We start from the raw sequence: 26,862 nt of genomic DNA on the forward strand, positions 1-26,862 counted from the left end.
CCCCGCCCACTGCACCACATATCTCCTGCACAGAGATCACACTAGCTGAAATCCCACCATTGAACTATCAGAGTCAGGCCTTAAAGAGCTCTGTTGTCAAGTCTTCTATTAAAATGTTTGCAGCCCTCCAAGAAGCTCCTTGAATTGAGTTCAGATTGAGATTAATTGGCCTTTCAAATAGGAGAACAGGACAAGCCCCAGGGAAGAGTGGGGCCTCAAATGTTGAGGTTCAGATCCTTATCCAGAGAGATTCTGATGGGCTTTGTTCCTGAAATCTTAGTCTATGGTACCCGGTACCCAGCGAATGTGGCAGCAATGACTGGGGGCAAGCGGCTTCTCAGAGAGCAGCTGTTCCCCACCACCTGCTGCTTGCAGTCCCACCACTGGCCTCACTTCCTGGGGCCCTGAGAACTTTGACTCTTTTAGGGTCCCCTGTTCAGACGTGTGTGCTCCTGGCAGGAGAATCAGAGCCCCATATCTAGAATGCAATCTTCCTGCAAACCCGCAGGAGCTAGGAGGACTCACCTGGATGACAGTCCTCAGGAAACTTGTTTTGCAAACCACATCCTTTCTTTGATAAGTTCTGGTAATGCTCTGGGTTTCTACTTCGATCCCTTTCTCTGTCACTTGTCTATCTTTATCTCATTGAAACTGAATGAAAATTGATTTCATCAGAAAATTTAGGGTTGGTGCTTGGAGTTACCAAAGCAGGGTTGGGAATATCTGGAATAGCACAAATTTCGGAGCAGCACAGAACAGTGGACTTGGAGTCAGAACACTTGGACTTGGATTTTTGTCTTTGATAAATCTATCCAACAAAAAGCTCTTGACTGGCAGCCCGGTGCAGGCAGTGCGAGATTTTGCCATGTCACATTGCAGAGCTCACTTTACAATTTTCCTATTATATGAAACAAGGGGTCAGGACCTGTTTCTCTCAAGGTTCCTTCTAGCTCTAGAATTTTTAGGTCTGCAAGTACTTTGCACACAGGAAGCATCAGTTAAGTTGATTTTTAATGGCTGACTCTAGTTACTGTGGTCGTGGCATCCACAGGCCAGGCTGGGAGAAATCAACTTGTCAATATCTACATTGATTCAAATTTGAGAAAACACAGGAGCCAATTGTTCAAAGTCTTGGCTGGAAGGAATGCAAGAGGCCATCAAGTTTAATGCCCACCCTATAAGAGAAGAAACCTAGGCCCAGAGGGGTTGAGGAACTTTCTCAAGGCCACATAACAGTGTTAGGATTCACTTAGGCCAGCGGTGTTGTACTCAGTCATGTGCCAGAGCCAGGCAGGAAACATAAATGAAGTGAAGAGGCCGGATGGAAGAAGAAAATAAGGAGATTTGAGTCCTGTATTGAATTTAAAAGCACGTGCAGTGACTAAAGAGGAGCAATCACTGATAAATTCCAGTTCATTGTTGCCATGTAGGAAAGGCCAATTAAAAGAAAAGACAAAAATCCTAAGTTTTATGGAAAACCTCCCAGTTTATAAGTGATAGCAAATACTAAATCAAAACATATATATTCCAAACAACCTTTCATTATTGCCATATGTCCATTTCTACTTTGCCCGGGCTGGATTTCTCCCCGGAGAAAAGGAGTCTCCCTATTTATTTCACCCTGATGAAGATGCGTGGTGGAGCCTGCTCTGAGAGTCAGCAGATGGGATTTATCTTCTGGGCAGGTAGCCAGGGCTCTGTTCTTTGGTGGGAAATAGTCCTCCAGTTTCTTGCCATTCCCTGGAAACATTTATAAATGAGTCACTGGAATCCTCAATTTAATCTTCCTAACACATCCCAGGTGATTCAGCCTGTAGTTCAAATAAATGTGCATTAAAATTAAAAGGCACTTAGGTGGTTGTGTTAATAATTGCTGTGTTGGCAGCAATGGTGACTCATAAGAATGAGGGTGGGTGTTCGGACCTAGAAGAAATCTTGCAACAAAGTGGGCTGTGAGTTGTATGGTCTTACCCCAAACCCTGGACGTAGGGAGACGGCGTGGAAGGGCTGACGCTAGTGGTTCCCCCGAAATCAGAGGGTAAAGCAGTCACTGGAAAGGGGAAATCAGAGTTCTTAATTCCTTGGCTAATGTGCTGCCCCAGCCCAGGGTGGCTAGATCAAGATGCTAAGTATTTTAATAGTCATACCTGGGCTGTGGGGAGCAGCACTGCCCAGGAGCAGGCATTGCCCTCCTGATAGAAATGAAACTAGACCTACAGAAGCATCACTGGGAATGAGGCAAAGAGGCCTAGAGACAAGAGGCAGCCTGGAATGTAGAAAGAGTGGGGACTTTGGGGTCAAGCAGTTTGATTCCAGCCCCCTCCCTCCCAAATCACCATCATTCCTCAGTTCCACAATTTTGGGAAAATCATTTAACATTTGAATCCTCTGTTCCTTCATCTATAAAATTGTGATAAAAAATTGGGTTGTTGTGAGGATGGAATGAGTTAGTGAGGTAAAGAATGTACAGCAGTGCCTGGCACAGAATTAACACTCAATCGGAGGTAGGTGCTTCTGCTACTACCAGCTTCTCTGAGCCTCAGCGTCTACATCTAAATGAAGGCGACCACTTTCTGCTCCAAGGGTGCTCAGAAATCAATGGCACTGTGTAAGACACACTACAGGGGTTCAACTAATACTATTTCCTATCCCTTTAAAGGCAGGAACCAGAAACTGCATGCACTGGAAGGTGCCAAGAGGTGCCAGGTTTAATGCCAGAACCTAGAAGTAGACTCTTTGGAAGCAAGAGCTAGAGATCAGGATAGAACACAGCTCAACTCTGCCCCTAAAGTTTTCTTTCTCTCTTGTGGCTGTTTTCTTGAAGTATGGCTTCTCTTCCTGTATTTTCATAGAGGTGCTGTCAGTAGGAGGGGCCTGGACCCAGGCAGCACCTTGATTAGCGGTCAAGTTGGAGCTGAGGTTCAGAAGTCCGGTCCATTGGGTTGGGTGGGCAGCACCATGGATCCTTTTATGCCTTCTCCAAGGCAGGAGTCCATTCTAGGTCATGTGGAGCCCATGGGGGAATGTGTTAGGTGGGAAAGGGATGCAGGGTTTGGGGGTGGTCCTCGCCTCCTTAAAGACCCTCAGTACAATTACAGATGGTAAGTGGGGGGATATGGTTAGGATTGGGTTACGGCCACTAGGATCAGAGAGAAAGAGCCTGACATTCAGGGGCTTGGCGTAGGACTTTTCTGCAGCCAGGTGACCCTTATCCTGGGACCAAAAGGAAATCCTGAAACTTTGCTGATGGCAGCTGGAGAGGTAATGTTTTTATGTTTGAACTTCAGCCTCTTCAAGGCAAATTTAGCAGGTCTAGTGTACGCTACTGGAGACACACACATAGACTAGGAGCTCTTCCCTGCCTCAGGGCCTTTGTACATTCTGTTCCTTTGGCTTGGAACATGCTCTTCCCCACAATATTCTCATGACTGCTTCACTTTTTTCCCCTCAGGTCTCAGCAGTAAAGTCACTTTCTTAGGGAGACCTTACTTACGCACCCAATGGGCCTCTAGTTATTCTCTGTCTTAGCACTTGTTTATTTCCTCCTTCACATTTATTAGTTTGCAGTTATTTATATTAGCTTTTTAAAAATTCATTTTGTCTTGCCCACTAGTAGGATGTAAGCTAACAGGAGCAAAGACCTGACCTGTTTTGTTTGCCAGCCCTTCCCAAAACACCAGGGTGCCGGGTACATAGTGTTCACTCAGTAAATACCGGTTGGATGGAGTGATTAGGAAGCACACATAAGATTTCAAATGCCAGCCCTGCTACTTATATAGGAAGATACATTTCCCTCTCCAGTAACTACTTTCTTCATCTGTAAAATGGGAATTATAACACCTGCCCCCATTTTCTCCCAGAGCTATTGTGGAAACCGAATGAGCTAACTGATTTGAAAGCGCTCGGCAGTGAAGCTGTTTTCTTCCTCTTCACCATCCAGAACTGTGCCAAGAGGCCTCGTCTGGGGAAGTCTTCCTGCTGGCCTCTGCGGCCCTTGCCAACATCACCTTCTTTGACACGATGGCCTGTGAGATGCTCCTGCAACTGAAGGCCATCCGCGTCCTCCTGGAGGCCTGCAGCGACAAGCAGAGAGTAGACACGCCTTACACCCGGGACCAGGTGAGCAGCTCATGGGGGACCAGGCCCAGAACCTGTAAGCGTGAAGTCAGAGGGCAGGAGGCCAGGGCTTAGGTTCTGGGGGGCAGCATGGCTGCAGCTCACTGTCGGTCCTATTAGTAGCAATCTGGGGGAAGGTAAAGGAATATATTTTCAACATGCCTCGTTAGAGAGACTTCCTCCATCTCCATCCAGACCTGTCCATCCTAAGACGCAGAGAGGTGCCATGGGAAGATCTCTGGACCTCCTCCAAAGGTCTGTATCCAGCCGTGTGGGCACCTGCCTGTCTGACATTATACCTGCAGCGAGTTTCTTCCTTTCTCTGCCTCTGTGAAACAGGGTCTTGGTGCAGAGCCTTGCTTCTGGGCCTCAACTCCTATATCAGTCTGAATTTTTTTTTTTTTTTTTTTTCCTGTATATTTGAGCTCCATGTAAAATCTTGTTTGGGGAAAAAGGATTTTACTACTAAATGTGTTTGAAAACATTGAATGAGGGGGTTTTCAATGGCCTTTGAGCTCTGAGGTTATGGAATTCCATCCTGTCCCACCTCTGCTGTACTCAGCCACCCATTTCTCTTCCAGAGGTGGGGGCAGTGGATTGGTGGGTTTCAGTTCTCTGTAAATTCAACCAGGTGCCTGAACTCTGTGTTAGATGATCCTCCAGCCTCCAACCCAGCTCCATCATCCTATCAAAGCTGCCCCAGCTTCACGTGCCAGCTCCTACCCCAGCAACTCCGGGAAAGCCTTCCCAGACGGCCCCAGCTCCCCGGGATCATCCTTTTCTTGGAGGCCACACCTCACAATGCAGTGTTGACTTTTCCAATGATATTTATTCCTTTCCAGTTATTTCGTGTTTATCCCCCTGAGGGCATGGTCTGTGTTCTATACTTCCCAGGATTTCTTCAGGCCTCTAGCCCAGAGCTGGCACCCTTGGCGAAATTCTATAAATGCTTGTTTAGGACGTGAAAGGGAAGAAGTTCTTTCTTGTCTTTAGAATCACCTGTGGAAAGGCAGCCAACCATAGAAACTCCCATTCAGAGAGAATTTCTAGTATATAAGCATTTGCATATGAGGGTTCTACTAATATTGTGAGGCTGATGATATCTGCTGCATTTTACAGATAAGAGTATTGAGGCTCAAGAGAGTATCCCCCAAATCATATGGTTGACAAGTAGCTAGCCAGCACTGAATCCCGGCCTGACATAGACCTTGGTCTTTGACTCTTATCTGCTGCCATCTCTGAAAATGAAGAGGGGGTAGTGGAGCTACCAAGGTTGACTGAATGTCAACCTTATCTGGGGCCATTTATTGATTGGGTGACTTTGGGAAGTCACAGCCTCCTGGGTGTTGGTTTTATCATCTACCTTGCAGGGTCCTTGTGAGGGTGAGTGAGATAATACACGTAAAGGACCTGATACAATGCTTTGTCCCTACTAAGTCCTCAGTAAGTGACGACCATCATTATTTTTCAAACTTGATGTTGCGATGAAGAGCACAGGTAGCGAATTATCCAAAATCTTCAGTCTGGTCTTCCAAGCCTTGCTTGATGGAGTTCCAGACTTCCTTTCCTGTTCAATCTCTCACTTCTTAGTTGGACAAGCCCCATAAAGACAAGGTATGGCAGTACAAGCAGATCAGGAGTGGTGGCTCACTGGGCTGGCTGTTGGCTGCTTGGAGCCTGGGGGAGGCTGGCCCTTTGCAGTCACTGTCCTTGGCTGTGGGGCATGGGACTGGAGGGCTCACTCCGCACGATCTGCCTTGTTCCCCCTCTTCTCTTCTTCAGCTAGACGCCTCCAGTTGCTGGGTCTCTCACCTACCTGACACGATTTTAGGTCCCTTTCCTTTCAAGTACCTCTCCTGTAGCCAACTCTGGTCATTTCATACAAACTCCAGTAGTGAGGCAGTAAGAACAGGGGTTAGGGGATCAGATGACATGCGGTTAAATCTTCTCTACTACATAATCATGTAACTCTGGGCAATTCACTCCGAGCCTCACTCTTCTCATCTGTGAATGGGGTTGAATAATACATACTTCACAGAGATAAAATAAGAATTGAATAAACTAATACAAACTTTTGGTACAGTTCCTGGAACACAGAAACTATGAAATAAATGGAAGCCACTGTCTGTTATTATTATTGGCCTTTGAATGTGTGGTACTCAGCCCTGAATGGGGAACCTTCAGAGGGGAGTGTCCTTATCTGTAAAGTGGGATGGCCTCCAGCTTAGACATCCCATGGCTCTATATGTACAGACCCTTTTTCATCCTGAGGAGTGACTGGCCCCCTCTTGGAACCTCACTGATTCCTAGGAAGGAGGGGCTCAGGGTGGGGAGAGAATGGAGAATGTAGTCAAGCTCTATGCAGATGGCAGTTCCTTCTGAATCTGGAGTCAGGCGTTTTCCTGCCACACTCTCCCACTGCCCTGTCTCCGTCATCCCCCTATCTCCTCCTCCCGCTTCCCACCACCCCACGGCTGAGCCAGGCTCTTCTCCTGTGTCCTCAGGATGGCCTCACCTTCAGCCCCGACTCAGAGCAACCACTTAGCTAGTGAGAGAAGACCCATTAAAGAAACAAATGGCTCTTTCCGTTGGCAGAGGGAGGATTAAGGTGATCAGAGGGCTCCCAGTAATGAAGACAAAGAAGATGAATTAGACTCTGAAGTGCTTACCGCCTCCTGAAACACTTAGGAGATTAAATGCCCCTGAGGCTTCCGGTAATGCGCCTGCCAATGACGCCAGTGCTGTGCAGAGCCTCTGGGTCTTGGATCTATATTTATCCGCCTCCCTTTGAACATCCCAGCTGAGAACCCCTCTATCAACCCAGCAAACTGAGTCTACTTAATCTGTCCGACAAATTAAGCAGAGGGCCTCTTCCACGCCCCTCTGCTAATCTGGGGGAGCTGGATGTGGTCAGGCATCCAGAAGCACTCCCTGCCTAACAAGCCCTTTGTGGCCTGTGTTTTCATCCCCAGGAGGTATTTTCTAGGGGTCATGCTGCCCAGGGCATCCAGCTACAGGCGTGATAATAGGGTGGGGGGAAAGGGCTGGCTCATCTCTGCCCTGTCTGTCGAGCTGTGACAACCTAGGGTGAAAGGGATGCGGTTATCCTGTCTAAGCCACAGCAGAGACTTTCACTGAACATGACTTTATGGCCTTTAGAAATTAATTGCTTTCACAGAGGTGAACGGTGCTGGTATATTCACTTCCCATGAAGACACATTGTCTGCCTGGCATTTTAGAATGTCCAGATTTTGTAGCATTTCTGAGCCCTCGCTGTGAATACCATTATCAGGAGTCCGTTTATCAGAAATGTCAGTTACCAGGGATTGCAATTTTGACTTACATTGCAAAAGCCCTCTATAGTTTATACAGCCCTATCACATACATATATGACATGGTAGAAACAGTACAGGCTTTGGGTTCAGGCAGACCTAAGTTCAAATCCTGACTCCATTTCCTAGCTGTGTGACCTTAGACAAATTGCTTAACCTCTCTGAGCCACAATTCCCTCATCTGTGAAATAGGGATACTAATATTTTCTCCCTCCTTGCGTCATTATGATGATTAGATGGCATAATGCTCGTAAAGTAGTTAGAACCAAAGAGATACTCAGTAATGAACAGGCCAGGGGTCTCTGATAGAACCAGAGATTGGGATGGGTCCAGACAGAGACTGTCAGGAATCTCACTGAGGCAGGAAGGTAGGGTCAGGAAATGTGGTTAATGTGGTGGTGAGTGTAATGTGGCATGAGTCAATGCATGGTGTGTGTTCAATCTTTGTGTCTGTTTCTGCAGGTTGTACTGTGTATGTGTGCATGCGTGTGTGTGTGTGTGTGTGTGTGTGTGTGTGTGTGAGAGAGAGAGAGAGAGAGAGAGAGAGAGAGAGAGAGAGAGAGAGAGACTATAAGCCGCTTAAAGCAGTGGAGTTCGTTTGCATATGACTATATATGCATATCTACCGATCCAGAAAGGCTTGGAGGAACCCAGGATCACAACACCCAGACCTGATTTGCTCCAGGAACCTCTCCCTATAAAGCCAAGGGCAAACTAAGCCCAGAGAACATGGTCTGGCGTTTACATTCTCTCTAATACTGTGAGACTGACACCTCAGACTCCATGCAATCCCCAGGGAGAGTGTTTTGGTTTAGTTTACCAACAGCTTGGGACCTACATCTAAGGCATTTTTATGGCCTTTGTGTCTCTCTCTCCTAAACCCAGAGCTCAGCCCTCCAGTCTCGCACCGCGCCTTTGGTAGTGAGGAGGGAAAGCCAGGCCCGTTAGAAGACCAGGGACCAGAGAGGGTGGGAGCAGTGTCTGTCTCGGGGCCTAGCCAGGTGCCCTCCTCGTTTCCACGCTTGTCCAGCCCTCTCAGCTCCTGGGGCCCTGATCACGCCTATCAGAGGGAGGGAGCGGGCTGGGCCTTCTCCCGGACCCCCTTGCCTCGCTGGCCTTGAGGGAGAAAGTGTGTTCAAGGAGACCACACCCTCCCTCTCTCCGAGCCCTTCATCCTTCAGACCACTGCTCTTGTCTTGATTCTTCCTGCTCTTTGATGGAGGAAGTGGTGTGGAGGAAAGAGGGCAGGACAGAGAAGCAGTGGGACTTCCTCTGCTGGCTGGTCTCAGGGCTGCAGTTGACATGGTTGCCAGAGCTTTAGGGAGTTAACACAGTGACAGTAGAAATCTCAATATTCCATCAGTAGTTAAAGAGTAATTCTAATTTCAGTTCTATGAACTCTTGGCCTTTTTGTCCTAATTACTGCATAGCATAAAAGCAATCATAACTTTTCATTAAATATATGTCCGATTTCCTGCATTATAAGCTCTATCAGATCAGAGCACCTGTCTCTATTTGGGTATCCTGGGTATTCCTCACTTGTCTTTTAAGTGGTATGGTCCTCAGTGTTAGTTTATGACAGAGCAAAGGAAAGGCACAGAGGTAGAGTCCAGGTGTGATCAGGGCTGACTGCTGAGCCATTGTTAAGGATGTGAGATGAGCCTGAGACTGGTTTGTGGACAGGTGTTCCCGGAACAAGCACAGAGTAACCTTTTCCTCCACGTGTCTGCTATTGTCAAAGGCTTTGCCATCCTCCCTCTTACCACATGGGGGCATTTCTTCTTGAATCAGTGACATGGGATTGCCCCTGTTACTCTGGTTCAATTTGCTATTTGCCTCAATGTTCCTAAGGTCTTTGGGAGGCCAGAGGAAAAACGATTTTAAAATGCCACAGAAAGTAATGAGCACAAAGTTTGTTGGGTTCTCTGCTGGGAAGGGCTTCTCCTGTTCTGGTACCTTGCCTCCCTTTGGGAGGGATCTCACATCAGCCTCACATCTTGGCAACACTGGGTGCTGTACTGGATGGTACTTGATACAATCTTTCAAGGCCTGGGTCCTTTCAGACTCTGTTCCCCGGGGCCAAATAGTATTCATTTTATTTAACAAATGATCTGGGTGCTTGACAAAACATTGTCCCTTGATACTTATCACAGTCTTACTATCTTATTTTTATCTTTTGTAGTAGGCCAAATAATGCCCCCTCCCCAAACCTGTGAGTAGGCTACCTTACATGGTGAAAGGGATATTTTCAGATATGATTAAGGGTCTTGGTATAGGAACATTATCCTGGATTATCCATGTGGGCCCAGTGTAACCACAGGGATTCTCGTAAGAAGAAGGCAGAAGGGTCAGAGTCAGAGAGAATAAGATGTGACTGATGAAGCACAGGTCAGAGCAATGGGGTGCCAGGAGCCAAGCAGTGTGAGTAGCTTCTAGAAACTGGGAAAGGTAAGGACATAGATTCTCCCCTAAACCCACCAGGAGGAATGCAGCTCTGTCAACACCTTGATTTTAGCTCCATAAGATCCAGTTAGGACTTCTGACCCCCAGAATTGCAAGATAAAATTGTGTTGTTTTAAGCCACTAAGTTTCTGGTCATTTATTTTAGCAGCAATAGAAAACGAATATACCTCATTAACCAAGGCACAGAAAGGTTAAGTAACATGGTCAAGCTCAGATGGAAAATAATGACAGAGCCAAGATTTGGAATAGGTTGGTCCATGCACTTAGCCACTATGCTATACTGCCTCTTACCTAGAACCTCTTTTGAGGCTGATACCCTCTGATTCCCCAAATAACTACAGAGGGATCAGTAGCCTCTCACTCAGGAGGAATAGGACTTAATTAAAAACCATCAGACAGGAATGACTTAGCCTGGGCCAGGGGAAAACTGTTTGTCTGGCTCCTGTACTCTCTCCACTGACAGCATTGCTATCTTGTAGCCAACAAGGTAAACCAGTTGTCCCTAAAATCCCATCCCTGGGCTTGACTATGAAGAGAAACATTGTTGATCTGCCTTCCTGTCTATACCAGGGCACATACAAGGATGTTTCAAAGCAGGGACTCAAAGCAGGGCATAATTGGCATTTATTCAAATTGTGCTTAATTGAATACTTCATCTGCACCTCTGAAAACCACATGGGGTACAGGTTCTGTAAAGAGGAAGTAATTTTCATTAACAGGATCTAAATTAGTCTGACACAAAGACCTACCTGTGCCTGTGACACAGCTAATAATTGCAGTGTAATGAACCTGATGCTGCAGACAAAGGTTTCCTTTTCCTTTTTTTTTTTTTTTGGTACGCTGGCCTCTCACTGTTGCGGCCTCTCCTGTTGCGGAGCACAGGCTCTGGACGCGCAGGCCCAGCAGCCATGGCTCACAGGCCCAGCCGCTCCACGGCACGGGGGATCTTCCCAGACCGGGGCATGAACCCGTGTCCCCTGCATCACTCTCAACCACTGCACCACCAGGGAAGCCCTCCTTTTCCTTTTTTATGTCGCCTTTCTTTTCCTTCTTTCCTTCCTTCCTCCCTCCCTCCCTCCCTCCCTTACTTCCTTCTCTTTTGGTTCTGTATGTCAAGCAACCATCTTTATTCAGCGGCCAGGCTGGTGATGGTTGGAGTGGAGCTGTCCCTTAGTGGTGAGAACAGAGCCTGTGCCCCCTGCTACTGCTCACAGCCCAGAGAAGGCCAAGTGAACTGCAGTTTGGTACAGGCTTGGCCTTGTGTCTCCTTCCTCATAAGACTGCGCACTTTATGCCTCTTGGGAACCTTCTATTTTTTATTTTTTAAACAAAATGCCATTGAATATTTGATGCTTTTTCTTTTTTTAAATAAATAAATAAATTTATTTATTTATTTATTTTTGGTTGCGTTGGGTCTTTGCAGCTGTGTGCAGGCTTTCTCTAGTTATGTCAAGCAGGGGCTACTCTTCCTTGCGGTGCTCGGGCTTCTCAATGCGGTAGCCTCTCATTGCGGAGCACGGGCTCTATAGGCCTGCAGGCTTTGATAGCTGTGGCACACGGGCTCAGTAGTTGTGGCTCGCCGCCTCTAGAGCACAGGCTCAGTAGTTGCGGTGCACGGGCTTAGTTTCTCCACGGCACGTGGGATCTTCCTGGACCAGGGCTCGAACCCGTGTCACCTGCGTCACCTGCATTGGCAGGTGGATTCTTAACCAGTGGGCCACCAGGGAAATCCCTTGGGAAGTTTCTATTTTTTGACTGCATCTTCTACCTGTATTTTTCTTCTAGCTCCTTTCACTCAGCCCACAAACACTCACAATCCTAAAAGGGTAGGAAAAAAGAGCTCCCAAGGACTAACCCTCCTTCAGTCCTATTACCTTTCTAAAATGCAAAGTTTGTCACTCCCCTCATAAAATATCTGGTGGTGTAGAGTGGCCTTCAGGATGAAGCTTTTGGTGTAAGTCTTGTCCCTCCCCTGGTCACCCACCCCATCACACTTACCCACCCAAGCCCCTTACCAGGTCCGAGCTGGAAGGGCTGACACATATGGATGCCACAGCAGCCTAAGGAGGCGTATCCCTTTCTAGCACGTATTTAGTGGGGAACGGAGGAGATAGATATTCTATAAATGTGGCAAAATTTTCCCTTCCTATAGAGATTTGTTACATGCGTTTATTATCCAGAGTAATATGCCAATGTTGAACCAATTAAAATCTAGATAATATGCTTCGTTGGTCAACATCACATTACCACGCATTATTCAGTTTGAGAACTAAGCTGCCTGAACTGTGTCAGGAGACTGTTAACTGGCACAGCCTCCAGTTATACCATGTGACAGGCTTTGAAGAAATCTTTCAAGAGAGATAGGCCTGCACCAAGAAAAAAGTGCTTATTTTATTTTATTATTGATTTTAATTACCACTTGAGAGTGCTGTCCACTTCCATGGAAGTGGGTGGATTTTCATTTTGCTAAATTTAATGTCAGGAGCAGTGTCATGGGTGGCATCTGAGTTAACAGGTGCCACGTTTCCAACATATTCCAGTGGTGTTTGGCACCCTCTACAGTGTGGGGTCTGTAGGAGGTCCCTTGCTGGCCCATCCTTAATCCAGCTTTGTGCTATGCTGTGAGTTCTCTGTGCAAACTTGACTGTGCCAGGGGGCGGGGTTGGGGGGGGCTGTTGGCTGCTCAGCCCACGAGGTTGTAACCAAGGGTCTGTGTTTACCTGATGTCAGCATCCCTTTCCTACAGGCAGAGCCCTTCAGCCATGCCTGACCAGCAAGGCTTGCAGCCCACAGGCTTATAAAGTGTAGCTGAGCATGAACTCTCATCAGATGCCATACAATACCTGAAGCTTACGGTGTAATGCTGCCTTCAGTTTCCTAGTCATGATCTCTATCTTAACCTTAGTCTCCATTCATTTCGGGTTGAAAGTAGGTGGGGTTCAGTATCAGGGCAAGAAGCTGGAATTGGAGGGAACCCAAGCCGGGGCAGGGCTTAGCCAAAAATCTGCCGGTTCTGTATGCATTTCTGGGCCTGGGGCCAAGGGACCCTGCAGAAAGATGATAGAGGCTCCATCTTCACTCAGGTGACCCTGTTCTCACCTGCAGTGTCTTGGGGCCCCTGGGGGCCATCCCAGAGCCACATGCTGAAGAATGGGCATCAGTCACTGGGGAAACACATCTGAGTGGCAGAAGCCCATGAGGATGGAAGAAAGTACCACAGAAGGATGGGCCAGGTGGACCATAAGGAGTCACGGGCTAAGGGAAAGCTTTGTAGCTCCTGGCTCACCTGTCAGTACAGGTGTTCCCATTTTCTTAGCTTCTCAATCCTCTTTTCCAGATTGTGACCATCTTGGCAAACATGTCTGTCCTAGAGCAGTGTGCCTCTGACATCATTCAGGAGAACGGTATGTCTTTTCAGTGGTGTGCATGCCGTACAGGTTATGTGGCTCTGTGGGACCCTGTGCCTTTGTGTTTGTGTGAAGGCCTATGTATTTGTGCATGTGGGTCTCCACACTTGCAGGAGGACATGAATGCATGCTTATGTGGGCCAGTGGGCCAATATGTAAGTGTTTTCTTGCTTCCACGGGGCTTCAATCTAGTGGGAGGCAGACACGGAACAAAAGAAGAGAACATCAGATGCAGAAAGCAGAGCAGGGAAGAAGATAACGTAAACCCAAGGTAGGAGGGTGGCAGTTGGCTATTTCAGTCAGGGTGGTGAAGGGAAGACAGATTTCCTTATGATCCAGAAGTAAAAATCTATTCCTACAAAGGATGCAGATTCCAACTTTAAATCATTCTCATCGTATTGGGTTTGGCCACAGTGGAAAGCCGAAGGGTGGGGGATCAGGTCAGGGCAGCTGCATCCCTTGATGCCTCACCTGAGAGCATCTTTTTCTTCTTGCTCCCCTACTCCCACCTCATGTGGAGGGTGTCACCAAGGTTCGGGTGAGGTGCCCAGAAGCTGATCTAAGAGGTCTCCGCTGGAGGGCAGGTCAGCTGGCTGCCTTGCAGCTGGGAACAAAGTGGTGAGGGCTTCCTGTGACTGAGAAATAGGAGAGCAATTAGCAACCAGTTGGAAACCAAGAGATGCCAACGAGGAGTGTGCTGGGAGCCTAGGCAGCTGCCTCTGCGCCTGTTAAGCCCCTTCTCCCTGGTTGCCCCGCTGTTTTAACACACGTACACATTCCCCATCCCCCATTGCTCTATTACTAATGGAAAGGCATCATTTTGTGTTAATTTTATGTGATTGGGCTAATAACGAGAAATTTTGTTGAGCTGGCTGAGGCTGAGAGGCTGAAGGGGTGTCTTTTGTGGCCTGTTCCTTCAGCACCCAGAGCCTGTAGTTCAAGTGGTCAGTGGGAGTGGGTCTCCATAGGCCAATGGATTTGGGATTGGAGTATCTGGCATCTGTGGAGGATTTTATGGTTTACAAAGTGCTATTGACTGGCTCATTCAGTAAAGTTATTGAGACCTACTAGGTTCTTGGCATTGTGCTGGACAATGAGAACACAGAGATAAGTTAAGTCCTTGCCTTTGTTCTAGAGTATCTCACACAGTCTAGAAGGAGACCCCACCTGGACAAAAGTGATAACATGACAAAAGCGTGACATCTGCAGTAAAGTAATGCAGCAGAGGAAGGAGGGCATAGTGGTTGAGACTGTGAAGACTGGAAACGATTGCCTGGGCTTGAATCCTGGCTCTGTTATTTACTAGTTTTGTGACCTCCATTCTTCCATCTGCAAAATGGGAACAATAGTAATATCTACCTCACAGGGATGATGTGGGGATTAATATAAAGCACGTTAGAAGAGTGTCAGGCACAGAATGAGCTCTGTGCTATGTGTATCTGCTCTTTCAGGAAACAGTGGCTGTCTCATAGGGTTTAAATGAAGAGAGTTTGATGAAGAAACTATTTACCAAAGTGGATCAGGATTTGAGGGACCAGCAGTGAGGGTGATTCAGCCAGGGATCACTGGAAGACAGTAGGACTCCTTGGTCTGGACAGGGCAAGCCTCATTGTGCTTTGAAAGGAAGTCCTCCCACCAGGATGCTTGAGGCTCTGACATGCTTTGTCCTGAAGCCTGGTGATTTTGTCTCTGTCCTGCCCTAAACTCTGTGTGAGTGTTGGTGGTGGGGAGCTGGCTGAATGGGCCATACTGGAAGGTCAGAAACTCTGACCACTGGTCACCCTTACACTGGGAGGCAGGCCAGCGCAGTCCAAGCTCTTATTTGTCAATCCAGTGACATCAGTATTGCCCTTTTAGCTAGTTTTGCTTCTCCCTCAGGGGCTGGGGCTGAGCTAGAGAGAATGTTGAGGAGAGAACATGGCTTTGGGCCCTGGTCTCTAAGCTGTAACTGCCCACAACTCTCAGGCAACTTTTGTGGCACTGAGCCTGGCCAGAACTTAGGAAACACATTCTGGATTTTGTAGGCAACCCCAATTTCATTGCATCTTATCTTTTTCTAGATAAGACTTATAAGGTATACATTTAAAGGAAACTTTGTTTTTTATACATTTGTAAGGCTTCTACCATGAATACATTCACATTCATTCATTTGATATTCATTCCCAAATATTTGAGCTAAGCACTATTCTGAATACTTTGGATATACCCATTCAGGAAGTGGACAAAAGTCCTTGCCCCCATGGTGCTCACCTGGTCGTATATGAGAAACTATTTTTTGTCAGACTCTAGGTACGAAGCTGGGATTTGGAAAATGGCTTCTTTATGGGAACCTTGACCTGGAGGAATTAGTAAAATTTCTTAATCTTGTGGCACTTCCTGAAGTTGTCATTTTGGTGCCCCCTGTTTATGTCCCCATAGGCCATGCCATATATACTCAGGACATTAATAGCTATGACTTTGTCTTAGGGACATTGTGGGCATAAGAAGCCAGAAGACCGTGTTCCATTCAGTAGCCAGGGAGGGGGTTTGGAGAGAAGCCCCTTGGCCCAGGATCAGAGTTTGTGGTGGCAGAGCCAATAGGGGCTAAGAAAGGCAGGGCCCGCAGCATTCCCTGAGGCTGTAGGAGGGAGAAATGGGGCACTTACACAGCTCACCAGAGAGAGAAATGGCCCCTCCTCAGGACTGAGTAACCTCAGCGTCCACAACTAAGTTACTCACTGCCCCCTGAACTGGGATCCAGGAGGCTTAGAAGGTGCATCTGGTTCAAGTAAGATTTGGAGAGGCACATGACTGAGGTACTGGCCTGGAAGTGACTCCTGTGTGAACTTGAGAAGTCACTTCGTCTCTCCACACCTCAGGTACTCGTCTCTGAAATGGGGGAGAGAGGCAGGGGTTGGGCTAGAAGAACTCTAAGGACCCCTCGGATTCTATGGTCTAAGTTACAGGTTGCAAACTTAGATGCCTGCAGGACCCACACAGGTGATATAAATGGATGACGTGGGCTCAACATGGACTGGATCAATCTCATTTAAAAGAGTAAGCTTATAATAAGCTTCAGCAAATTGTTGTTATGCAGAAATGTGGGCCCAGTGTTCTCAGATCAGGAAGTAATTTTTCAGATGTCAGAAATCTGGATTTTTATGGAAATCTCCCAATTTGCATACTAGCAAAAACTTCTTAAAAAATTAGACACTGTGTAAAGCAAGAAAAAAGCAAAAATACACCCGTGGGCCATATTTGGTTGAATTTCTAAGCTGGCAAGTGCCACTCTGTGCAGGAAAGAAGGGTGTGGGCTGGGGCAGCTGAGGAATACCTCCCACAGAAGATGGACTTTTACTACAACCTTCAGGATGGGAATGATTTAGATGGAGAGTGAGAGGCAAAAGGACATCCCCTGCAGAAAGAATTAGATGGGCAAAGGCATGACGTGGGGGTGGCTGTGGGGGTGGTTCTGTAGGCCAATCAGAGGACAGATCTGGCTTCAGGGAAGGGTGGAGAGGTTCTCAGCTGACCAAATTCAAGCCTAAATGTCTCGGTCCAACTACTCCACTCTCTTCCAGTACATGATACCCCTCTAAAACATTTGATCTAGTGATTATCCAGTCTAGGTTTGGGTCACCTCCCACCAGGGGGACCCATTACCTCTGGACCTGTCTCAGATGCAACCAGCATCAGAGGTGAAGAGGTGATGGAGGGTAACCAGATTAACTGAGCTCTGACACCGGCTCTACAGCTACTTACTGTGTGACCCTGGGCAAGATACTTCACCTCTCTCTGTGCCTCAGAGTGAATTATTATATAGTACTTAGTGTATGGGGCTATTGGGAGGTTTTAGGGTTCGTGCATTTACTGTGTATTTAGCACAGCATCAGGGATGTAGTGAAAGCTCAGTAATAGCATTTAAAGGAAATTAAAAGGCTATCCTCCAGACGTCCCTTCCAGGGGGGTAGTGACTTGGCATGTGGACTCAGAGACTCCCCCAGGGCTGAAGGAGAAGAGGAGGACTTGTCCAAGTTCCTCCTGTGGCTGAGAGCCCCGACTCATCCCGACAGCCTTTGCTTGAGCCTGCAGCTCCATGCAGCTGGCTCCTCGAGGAAGTCCCCCTGCTTGGGCAGCTACCAACTGTTCATCGCTTTCCACCCAGGGGTCCAGCTTATCGTGGGCCTGCTGTCTGAGAAGCCAAGGTCTGGGACCCCCGCCGAGGTGGCAGCCTGCGAGCGAGTCCAGCAGAAGGCTGCAGTGACCCTGGCCCGTCTCAGCCGAGACCCAGATGTGGCACGGGAGGCCGTGCGGCTGAGTTGTAAGTGGTGCTGGCTGTGTCAGGGGCGGAGAGGGGCGCTGGGGCTGGGAGTGGTCCTGACTTCATGGTGGCGGTGGTGACAGAGGACTCAGAGCAGGGCTGACTGTGCTGGGAGATGCTGGCATGGGGCCCAGGGTGCAGCCCCAGCTTAGCCTCCTTTCCCCTGGGGCTGAAGCAAGAGAGAGGAGGAGTCTACAGAGGTTTAAGTTGGCCAGAAGAGTGACTCACCTGTAGGCTTCCTGTTAACAAGGACCCCATTCACTCATTCATTTTCTCATTCATTCATTTACTCAGTTATTTGCTTACTCATTTGTTTACTTATCCACACATTCACTCACTCATGAATTCATCCTTTTGTTCATTCATTCATTAACTCATTCATTACTTCACTTATCCACCATTAACTTTCATTAAATCACACATTCATTAACTCATTCATTACTTCATTTATTAACTCTTTCATTAAATCACTCATTCGTTCATTCAGTCAGTCACTTATTTACCCAACAAATGTTTCCAGAGCACTCACTCTATGGTAGGCTCTGTTCTGAGTGCTGGGCATATAACGCTGATTATAACCGCGTCCTAACCACAGTGGCCTATAGCCTAAAGGAGGTGGCGGATATGGAACGAAAAATTTACACTTGAGTATCACAGAGCCATGCTCAAAGGATGTCAGTGGCACAGTTGGCACACAGAGGACGTAGCCCACACTTATCCGAGTGGTTCAAATAATGTTGTAACAAGGAGGTGACTCTTCAGCTGTGGCTCCGGGAGTTATTCGGTTGTGAGGGCTAGGAAAGGGCACCCAGGTAGAGGCAGGAGATGGCAGTGTTGCCGACCATCCAGGCACTTGGAGGACAGCAAGAGGTGGCCTTGGGGCAGCAGAGAGTTCTGGCTCCAAAATGACTTTATGGAGGATAAATACATACATATAGAATCTGTCTGCAAACCTTTCATTACTATCTTATAATGAGTTATTTTTTTCCATTGTTAGACTTTGAAAAAGTCAATTTGCATTGAAAAGCAAAGTCATTTATTTCACTTTCCTCTGTAAAGGCTTAGGAAATATTAGTGTACTCAATCTGTAGTCTTCTTTAATTTTAGCCACAATATATTTTCTGACTCATATGGGCAGTTGTGGGTGGAGAGGTACTAGGAAGTTCCTCTGATAAAGATGTAAATGTTAACTACAGCTGGTAAAATCAGAGAACCTGCATGGGAAGTCCCTTCTCAGGAAGACCTGCAATATCTTCTGTGGCTCATTCCTCCACACCGTGGGTGAACTCCATCCTGGCCAGTGTTCTGGCGCTTAGGGGTTGGGTTTTGATGCTCCAGCTCATCCTGGCCCTGACCAGGGTCCATTTACACCTGAGAGAGCAGAAAGTCTCCCTGACAAGCTCCTCAGGGAGGTTTAGCCCCTCTTCCCTGCCGATTGGCAGCCGCCTCCCTCCACAGGACCCCGTGAAGAGGACTGTGTGTGAGAGATGGGAGCACCTCTGGGTCAGGCCTGGCCAGGCCCACCCCGACCTGGGTGTGAGGGTCTCCCCGTGTCTCACGCAGGTATGTCCCGCCTCATTGAACTCTGTCGCTCACCCTCCAAGAGGAACAGCAGTGACGCCGTGCTGGTGGCCTGCCTGGTGAGTTCCCAATCTTCCCCCAACTTTCTTCCTGGGCTTTGGGGTTGCAGACCAGGGACCAGGGGAACAGGCTATGCCATGACAGGCTTGGGTAAGCCAGACAACTTATTCTGGATTTCCATTTTTCTCTTTAAAAGAGTAATACTTGTTTCACTTAATTCATAAGATTGTGATGAAAATTATATGAGGTCATATATGTGAAAGGCAGAGGCCTGGGGAACCCCCATTACCACACATTTAGTACCTTTGAGGTCCTGGGGGATCTGAGAGCAGGTCTAGACCAGAGGGGCCCAGCTGGCAGGATGCCGGGTGGTGGTGGTGATGCTATGGTGCTTGCAGCATGTGGTAGCTAGGGTAAGATGTCTTCTGCCTGTTCCAAAGTGGACACTGTGAGAAAGCCTCCTTTCCTCCTCAGATAGAGCCCTTCTACTGGTTCTCTTCCAGCTTCGTAGCTCCCTCCTCCTTTGTGGAGTAGGACAGGACAGGACAGGACAGAGGATTATTCAGCCAGTCCCCACGATCTTCACCCCCAACCAAGCTAGCACATCCTGGGAGGTCTCCACCCAACTTCTTGATGCTTGGGTCCACCATGAAAGTACCAGCAGCACCAGATGGGAAACACACGACTTGTCTCTATATCCTCCCTGCTGGGCTGTATTAAATCCAGAGCAGAGCAGCTGGAAGCATCCAGGAGCAGGGAAGCCCATTGTAAAAGCCCTTTTACTTCCAGAAGGGGGTGCCAGATCTTTGATTTGTCCTCAAAGACTGTGCAGGAGAAGGGATGGATCTAGAGGTCTTTCAAGCTGTTTCACAATAAAGCCCCTTCTCACCCCATCCTTTTTTTTTTTTTTTTTTTTAAACTGAGCTCATCCCATTTCTGGGACCTCCTGACAGGCATTGTATGGTGGTAGGAGCAGCAGGCATTACAGTCAGACACACCTGTCTTGCTTTTACCATTAATGAGCTGTGTGACATTGGGTAGGTCACTAAGTGCTGTAAATGTTATTCAGTAAATATTTGCTAAGTGATTCTATGAGCCATGCACTCTTCTGGGCTTTGGGGATACAGATGTGGGGGGGAAAAAGGCAAAAATTTCAGCTCTGATGGGCCTTTTATTCTGGTACATGCAGAACAACCTTCACCCTTTTTGTGCCTTGGGTGATCTGGAGAAGCTTATGGACCCCTTCTCAGTATTAGGTTTTAAATGCATAAAGTAAAATATATAGAATTAAAAGGAAAAGCCATCATATTAAAATAATTATTAGACTATCAAAGCAGGTGATATGTTAATATATATATATATATATATACTTTTAAATTAGCTCCTTAAATAAAAGCTAGCCTCAAGTCTTCACTAGCAATGAGCATAAATAATATTGAAGGTACCTCCAAAAACTGTAATTTACTGAACCAAACTTGGGTCTGCTTGCCCATGCACAGTAAAGCCAATCGACTGACACCGGGTTGTGGTGAAGGAAAGTGCAGTGGGTACTGCAGGTTGCCAAGTGAGGAGTCCAGGTAGATAGGGCTTAAAAGGCCCAAACTTTCCGAAGGCTTTCAGGGAAAGTTTTTTTAAAGACAGGGTGAGGGAGGGGGGTTGTGTGGTATGTGATCAGCTCATGGACAGCCTTCTGATTGGTTGGTGATGAGGTAAATCAGGAGTCAGCATCATCAACCTTCTGGTTCCAACAGGTCTGGGGTCTATGTGGGCAGCATACAGCTAACTTCTTCCATCTGGTGGAGGTTTCAGTATCTATAAAAGAGCTCAAAGGACGTGGCTCAGAATTTTATCTATATCCCCTGAGGAGGAACTAAAGGTCCTTGACTTTGTTTAATGGCTAAACCCTTATTAGTTTGTCTTGCTTGACTGTTTTCCTTTCTTTCTGCATTTTCTCACTCCTCTGATTAAATGTACTCTTTGGAACTCGGGGAAGCCTAGGAGACTAAAGTTTTTCTACAGACAAGAGACAGGTAGAGGATATGCAGGGGGATGCTGTTCCAGGAAGGCCCCATAGGGACCTGCTCAGTTACAAAAGTGTCTGTGATTTCTATTGGTGAACAAGTAACAGACATGCTGAGACATCTTGATCTGTTGCTACATTCACACACAGCTGAAGGAAAGGCTGTTTCAGTGAGACGGCAGTGAATGTAAAGATATAATTTTTTTCATGCAAGTTCACAGACCTTAATTTTGTCTGGTCTAGTGAGTAAATGGAGACAGTTAATACCTGGCAAACACATAATCATTGGCCCCAACTACCTTATCTTCACAACTTGGGCAGCCAGCAACCGCCTGACACTGAATAGGCCTGAGAAAATGTTGAGAAACTATAAAGCTCCTTTCAGACACGTGGGCTTGTTATGATTCCTTTTCCATTTTTATCATTAGTTTGAAGGAGAGCACGCAGAAGGGCTTGGCCTCTATTTTCAGTCACCTGAAGGACTTTCTGGTGGTAAAGGGATTACATTTCTCCTTGTGGACAGGTTGTTGGATGCTGAATAGAGCCCCTTCCTTCTGAATCCATCCTTCACGTGGCTGCTGGCCTCATTTTCCTCATGACAGTTTACAATCATGACCTTTCCACGAGCACCCCTTCCCCGGCTCCCTGTTACCTATGGCCTACTGTCCACACGCTTAGCCCTTCACAGCCTGGCTCTGACCCACCTGGGGTCTGAAGGCCGTCCACTGCCTCCAGGCCCTGTCCAGCTCAGGTCAGAATGCCCTGAACCACCCTGACACTGTGCTTTGGCCCTTGTCCCAAGCAGATGTCCTTTCTATAGCTCTGCCAGCACCGCCTTCAAGGCTCATATCAAAATCCTCCTCCTTGAGGCTTCCCGGGAGTTCTCTGCGGCTTGGACGTGCCTGCTCGGATTTTGTTTTCCCCAGCAGGAAGCATGTTGTGTTATCCTGTGTTTTAGGTGTTATAAGGGGAGGCTCTTGGAATTCAAACACAGGCCTGCCTGATGCTGAATGTCTTGACTTTTTGCCCTGACCATCTTGTTTCCAGCCATGCTTTCTCCCCTTATGGCTTGTGGCCCTAGGCATGCTACCTTGGCTCATGGGAGGGGATCTGTATTTCTCCCCCTCTACCCTGGAACCTTCTCATGGCTGTGTCCCTTTTCCAGCTCTTGTATCTCCATGGGACCTTGGGTTTGGTGACTGTTTCTTGTCTGGCTGAGAGACTGATGGACTTGTCTGCTCATCCCCCAGCCCCCAGTGTTGGTGGGTGTTTGTGATTTGTCTCCCAGAAGGGGCTCCATACTGAGTGCAGCCCCCTGGCTGGTGAGATGGGGGCTGCTTGGAGCCTGGCCTGGCGGATGGAGTTGGAGGCTACCTCTCCTGCCCCTCCCCAAGCCTTCTTCCCAGTTTTAAAGACTCTATTCAGGTGAAGGGAGGACATTTCAATTATCATCTCCCACATCTGGAAAAGTGGCAGCATGGATTGCCTCTTGCAAACAGAATTGATTTTTTCCTTAATGAAGCGGCTGTCAGTGGGGTACGGGGCTTGTTTAATTCTTGCGTGTTTTCAGACTGTCTGGGAATGAGATGCCGGGAAGGTTGTTAACCTTCTGAGGAAAGCAGAGGCCAAGTAAAAGGCTTCAGAAGGGTGAAGGATCCTTTGAGCTCCTGGATGCTGAGGAGGGGGTGCCCTGAGACCATTTGGGTTCATGATGAACCCTGCACACTTTCTAAGGACCCTGGGGAGAGGAGGGTATCTATTTGCCTTTGTGGTTTTTTGGGTCTGTTTCTGGTTCTCTCTCTCTCTTGTGTTTTGCTTTTGCTTTTCTCTCTGTCTAGAGGTTGCCTCCTCCCTAAGGGATGTTTCTCTCTCCTTCTTTCCCCTCCCCCATTCTTTTTATCCCTTTAGTCCCCTCCCCCATCCCTACTACCTCTTCACCTCCTCCTATCTCTCTCCTATTATCCTCCCACCCCCAGGGTGTGCTCTCTCTTTCTCTGATACCATGTCTTTCTCTCTTGATCTCCCTGTTATGCTTGGTCTCTTTCCTTTCCCAAGTTCATCTCTCTCTCTCTCTCTCTCTCTTTTTTAAATAATTAATTAATTAATTAATTTTTGACTGCGTTGGGTCTTTATTGCTGTGCATGGGCTTTCTCTAGTTGCAGGGAGCGGGGGCTACTTTTCGTTTTGGTGAATGGGCTTCTCAGTGCGGTGGCTTCTCTTGTTGCAGAGCATGGGCTCTAGGCACATGGGCTTCAATAGTTGTGGCTCACAGGCTCAGTAGCTGTGGCTTGCGGGCTCTAGAGCACAGGCTCAGTAGTTGTGGCGCACGGGCTTAGTTGCTCCGTGGCATGTGGGGTCCTCCCGGACCAGGGCTCGAGCCCATGCATTGGCAGGCAGATTCTTAACCACTGCACCACCAGGGAAGCCCTCTCTCTTTTAATAGTTCCTTCTTGTTCTGTTTTTCTGATGCTGTCTCTTTTTTTCTGTCTCTCTATTATTTTCTTCTTCTATATTTTCTCTTTTCATGGGTTTATTTTCTATCTATTTCTTTGTCTCTCTTTCTTTCTTCCCTCTCTTTTGCACTATTTTTATGCTTGATGATGTAAAATACATTGATGGTTTTATATTCTCATATCTGTGGAAGATCCCTGGTTCCATTTTTACTGTAACAACTCAAAGGCAGTAAGGTTATTTCTCCCAGTTGGAGCCCAGAGGAATCAGAAAGTACAATGGAGTTCAGCCTTTTAGCCCTCGGGGAAGTCATACCCCAGGAGAGGCAGGACACACTAGTTAGAGACAGACAGTCCCCTGGAGTCTCCTTCCTGCCACCAGCGTCTAAGACCCTGCTCATGTGAACAGAGATGCATATCCCTTCTCCTTGAACCAGCTTGGACATGGCAGTGTCTGTTAGTCCAACAGACAACTTAAGCCATCCTCTCTTTTCACCAACTTGGCGATTTCTCAGCAATAGATTACTTCTCATGTCTAGGTAATGAGCTACATGTTTGCCTTGTACTCATTATAACCTGGTGTCCTGGGCTTGCAGCATCCTGTCTCTGTGTGTGTAGGTATGAAGGCCCTGGAGTTGGACTGCTGTGTGATCTTGGGAAGGCCACTCTGGCTCTCTGAGTCTGTCTCCTTATTTCTAAATTGGATATCATGATACTTACCTTGCTGTATCCTGTGGGGATTAAATGAGATACTATGTAGACAGTAAGAGTGGGCATTCCTCCTTCTTTGCTTCTTCTGCCACTCAAGATAGTCCCCTCTCTCTTTGTTTCCCAAGGGAAGGGCATCCTTAAGCTCCCGCCTTGTTCCTTGCTCTGTTCAGGCTTGAGAAAGATGGAAGGAATTAATATTCACTGGGCACTTAGTATGCATGGCCTCAGCTAACTGGCAAAGAGGTCTAGGTAGGTACACAGCTCACGTTTATAGTTTCAGGTTACTCTAGCAGTAGAACTCAACATTTGTTCGTTCTTTTTTTTCAGCATACCTTTGTAGATACAGAGAAAAATAAAACAGTCTCTATCCTTAAGGAGCTTAGAGTCTGGTGTGGGAATAAACACATAAAAAACAGTTGGGGAGGGGTTTCACATCATGGGAAAGATCTGAGCAAGGGCACATGGATGTAAAACAAGATGGTGTACTCAGGGAAGAGTGCAACACTCAGTGTATGGGGACCTGGGCAGTAGTTTCATTCTGCCTGCACTTCTCTTTCCTGTTCATCCCCATCTTGGTGGCAGAAATTCCATTTCCTTCAACTTTATGACCCTCCTTCTCTCCCTCTCCCCTCCTTCCCATCCCAAAATGCTTTGCTCAGAACCTTGCTGAATTTATGGATAAATGAATAGCCCTTGCTGTTCTAAGGTTTCTATAAAGACCTGGAAGTGAGAATATAATTCCACTGATGCTTCTGGTAGTTCCAGTCTCTAAGATAAATCTTGAACTTAAATATGTCACTAAATTGACCAAATCCTTAAAATGACAGATCTTCAAAACCATCAGTTTCCTAAGATGACTGAAAAACCAAGATGGCAAGACTATTAAGATCATGAAAACTTTCAGATGACATCGCCTTTAGTGATCAAGGTACCAGTGAAATCAGGTGACTATGTAATAAGGTTGCTGTGGTGACCAAGTGACAGAAAGGACCATATCACTAAGGTGTCAAGGTGATGATCAGCTCAAATTGGCTTGTAAATGAGCCACTTACTGAAATGCATCTCTCGGGGAAGTTGAAGGCCCAGTCTGATCGCTTCTGTTTTCTCCTCAGGCTGCTCTGCGTAGATTGGCTGGGGTCTGTCCTGAAGGCCTCCAGGACTCTGACTTCCAGCAGCTGGTCCAGCCCCGGCTTGTGGACTCTTTCTTGCTCTGCAGCAACATGGAGGAGAGTTTTGTGTAGCAAGTATGGGAGACAAAAGGCATTCGGCCTCATTCTCAAGCCCCCTCCGAGTACATACCTGTTAACGCACCTGACCACACACCAGCCCCCTCACCTCCTTATTTATGCTTAATTTATTTTTTATGTGAAATTAACAGAGGGCTAAACGTTATAGCAACATCATCAGGCAGTTTGTGGTCCTTGGGAGTCCTTTTTGTTTTTATTTTTTGACTTCTGTGACTTTTCAGTTGCAGATGTTGAAATGTATAATGGCTAATATGACAGATTGTCATGGGTGATTTCACTTCCTTTTGCTTTCTGTACTCTCACTATATAACCTTGCTTCACTTTTTTAACAACAAAATCTGATAACAAGAGTATTTTAGCTGTCCAGCAGTTTTTCTTTTTTTTAAAGTTGGAATTGCTCTTTCTAAAATATTTTAAATGCATTTCATAGTTGGACAGAATATACTGGAAGTTCTAGTTTTATTCTTTAATAAATGAAATCACATGAAATGTGTCTTGAATTTTCTGATTAAATTATGTCTTAGGCTAACTTCTTGCTTCCCAAGTTTTCATGCCACAGAAACTTTCTCAACTATTGAAACTGTATAGAAAGTATATTGTTTTCATAGGTGCATAAATGGGTTAATTTCTGAGTGATTTAGTGAGAAATCAAAAGGTTTCCAAAGTCCCAGGAACTCAGTTTCCCTTGGCTTGCTCTTCCTTAACCTCATGGTAAACAGTATCCTCAGATGAGGTTTTACTGAAAAATACCTCTTCGAAAGTATACTTGAAAGTAGTGGTGTGCTGGAGTTGGCTTATACCAGCTCACAAGGGCCAGTTGTAAGGAATTCCTCCCAACTCCACATTCAGTGAGCTCATTTGGTACCTTGTAACTGGAAATACTGAGAGTATTTATACCACATAAATTGGAAGATGCTACAAATCAGAAGCTTTGTGTGGTCTTTTTTCCACAGAGCTGGTTTACCAATATCGTTGTTTGAAAGTATCACAAAAATCTATGGATATTTCTGAAAGATTTATTACTACTGTGATATGATTTTGTGCAATTCAAGAAAGTTTTGAAATCCATTACATAAGAGGCTAAAAGAATTACATGATCGTATCAATATATGCAGAAAAAGCACTTGATAAAATACAATATCCTTTCATGATTTAAAAAAAAACTTTCAATAAACTAGGAATAAAGGGAAATTTCCTCAACTTGATCAAGATTATCTACAAAAAACCTACAGCTA

General features: G+C 46.7%; 1 protein-coding gene across 2 annotated transcripts in view; it reads left to right on the forward strand.

The window, feature by feature from the left end:
* Positions 1-26,493, forward strand: part of INSC (INSC spindle orientation adaptor protein) — a 129,264-nt gene extending 102,771 nt beyond the window's left edge. For both annotated transcript variants that reach the window (XM_007448577.1, XM_007448578.1), the window contains 5 exons: positions 3,941-4,119; positions 13,249-13,315; positions 17,463-17,618; positions 19,182-19,258; positions 25,493-26,493. In XM_007448577.1, the coding sequence (XP_007448639.1) occupies positions 3,941-4,119; positions 13,249-13,315; positions 17,463-17,618; positions 19,182-19,258; positions 25,493-25,621 (608 nt within the window). In that variant the 3' untranslated portion in view covers positions 25,622-26,493. The remainder of the gene's footprint in view (positions 1-3,940; positions 4,120-13,248; positions 13,316-17,462; positions 17,619-19,181; positions 19,259-25,492) is intronic.
* Positions 26,494-26,862: the final 369 nt, after the last annotated feature.

Source organism: Lipotes vexillifer, unplaced genomic scaffold, assembly GCF_000442215.2.
Source record: "Lipotes vexillifer unplaced genomic scaffold, Lipotes_vexillifer_v1.1 scaffold519, whole genome shotgun sequence".
In the NCBI taxonomy this organism is placed as follows: domain Eukaryota; kingdom Metazoa; phylum Chordata; class Mammalia; order Artiodactyla; family Lipotidae; genus Lipotes; species Lipotes vexillifer.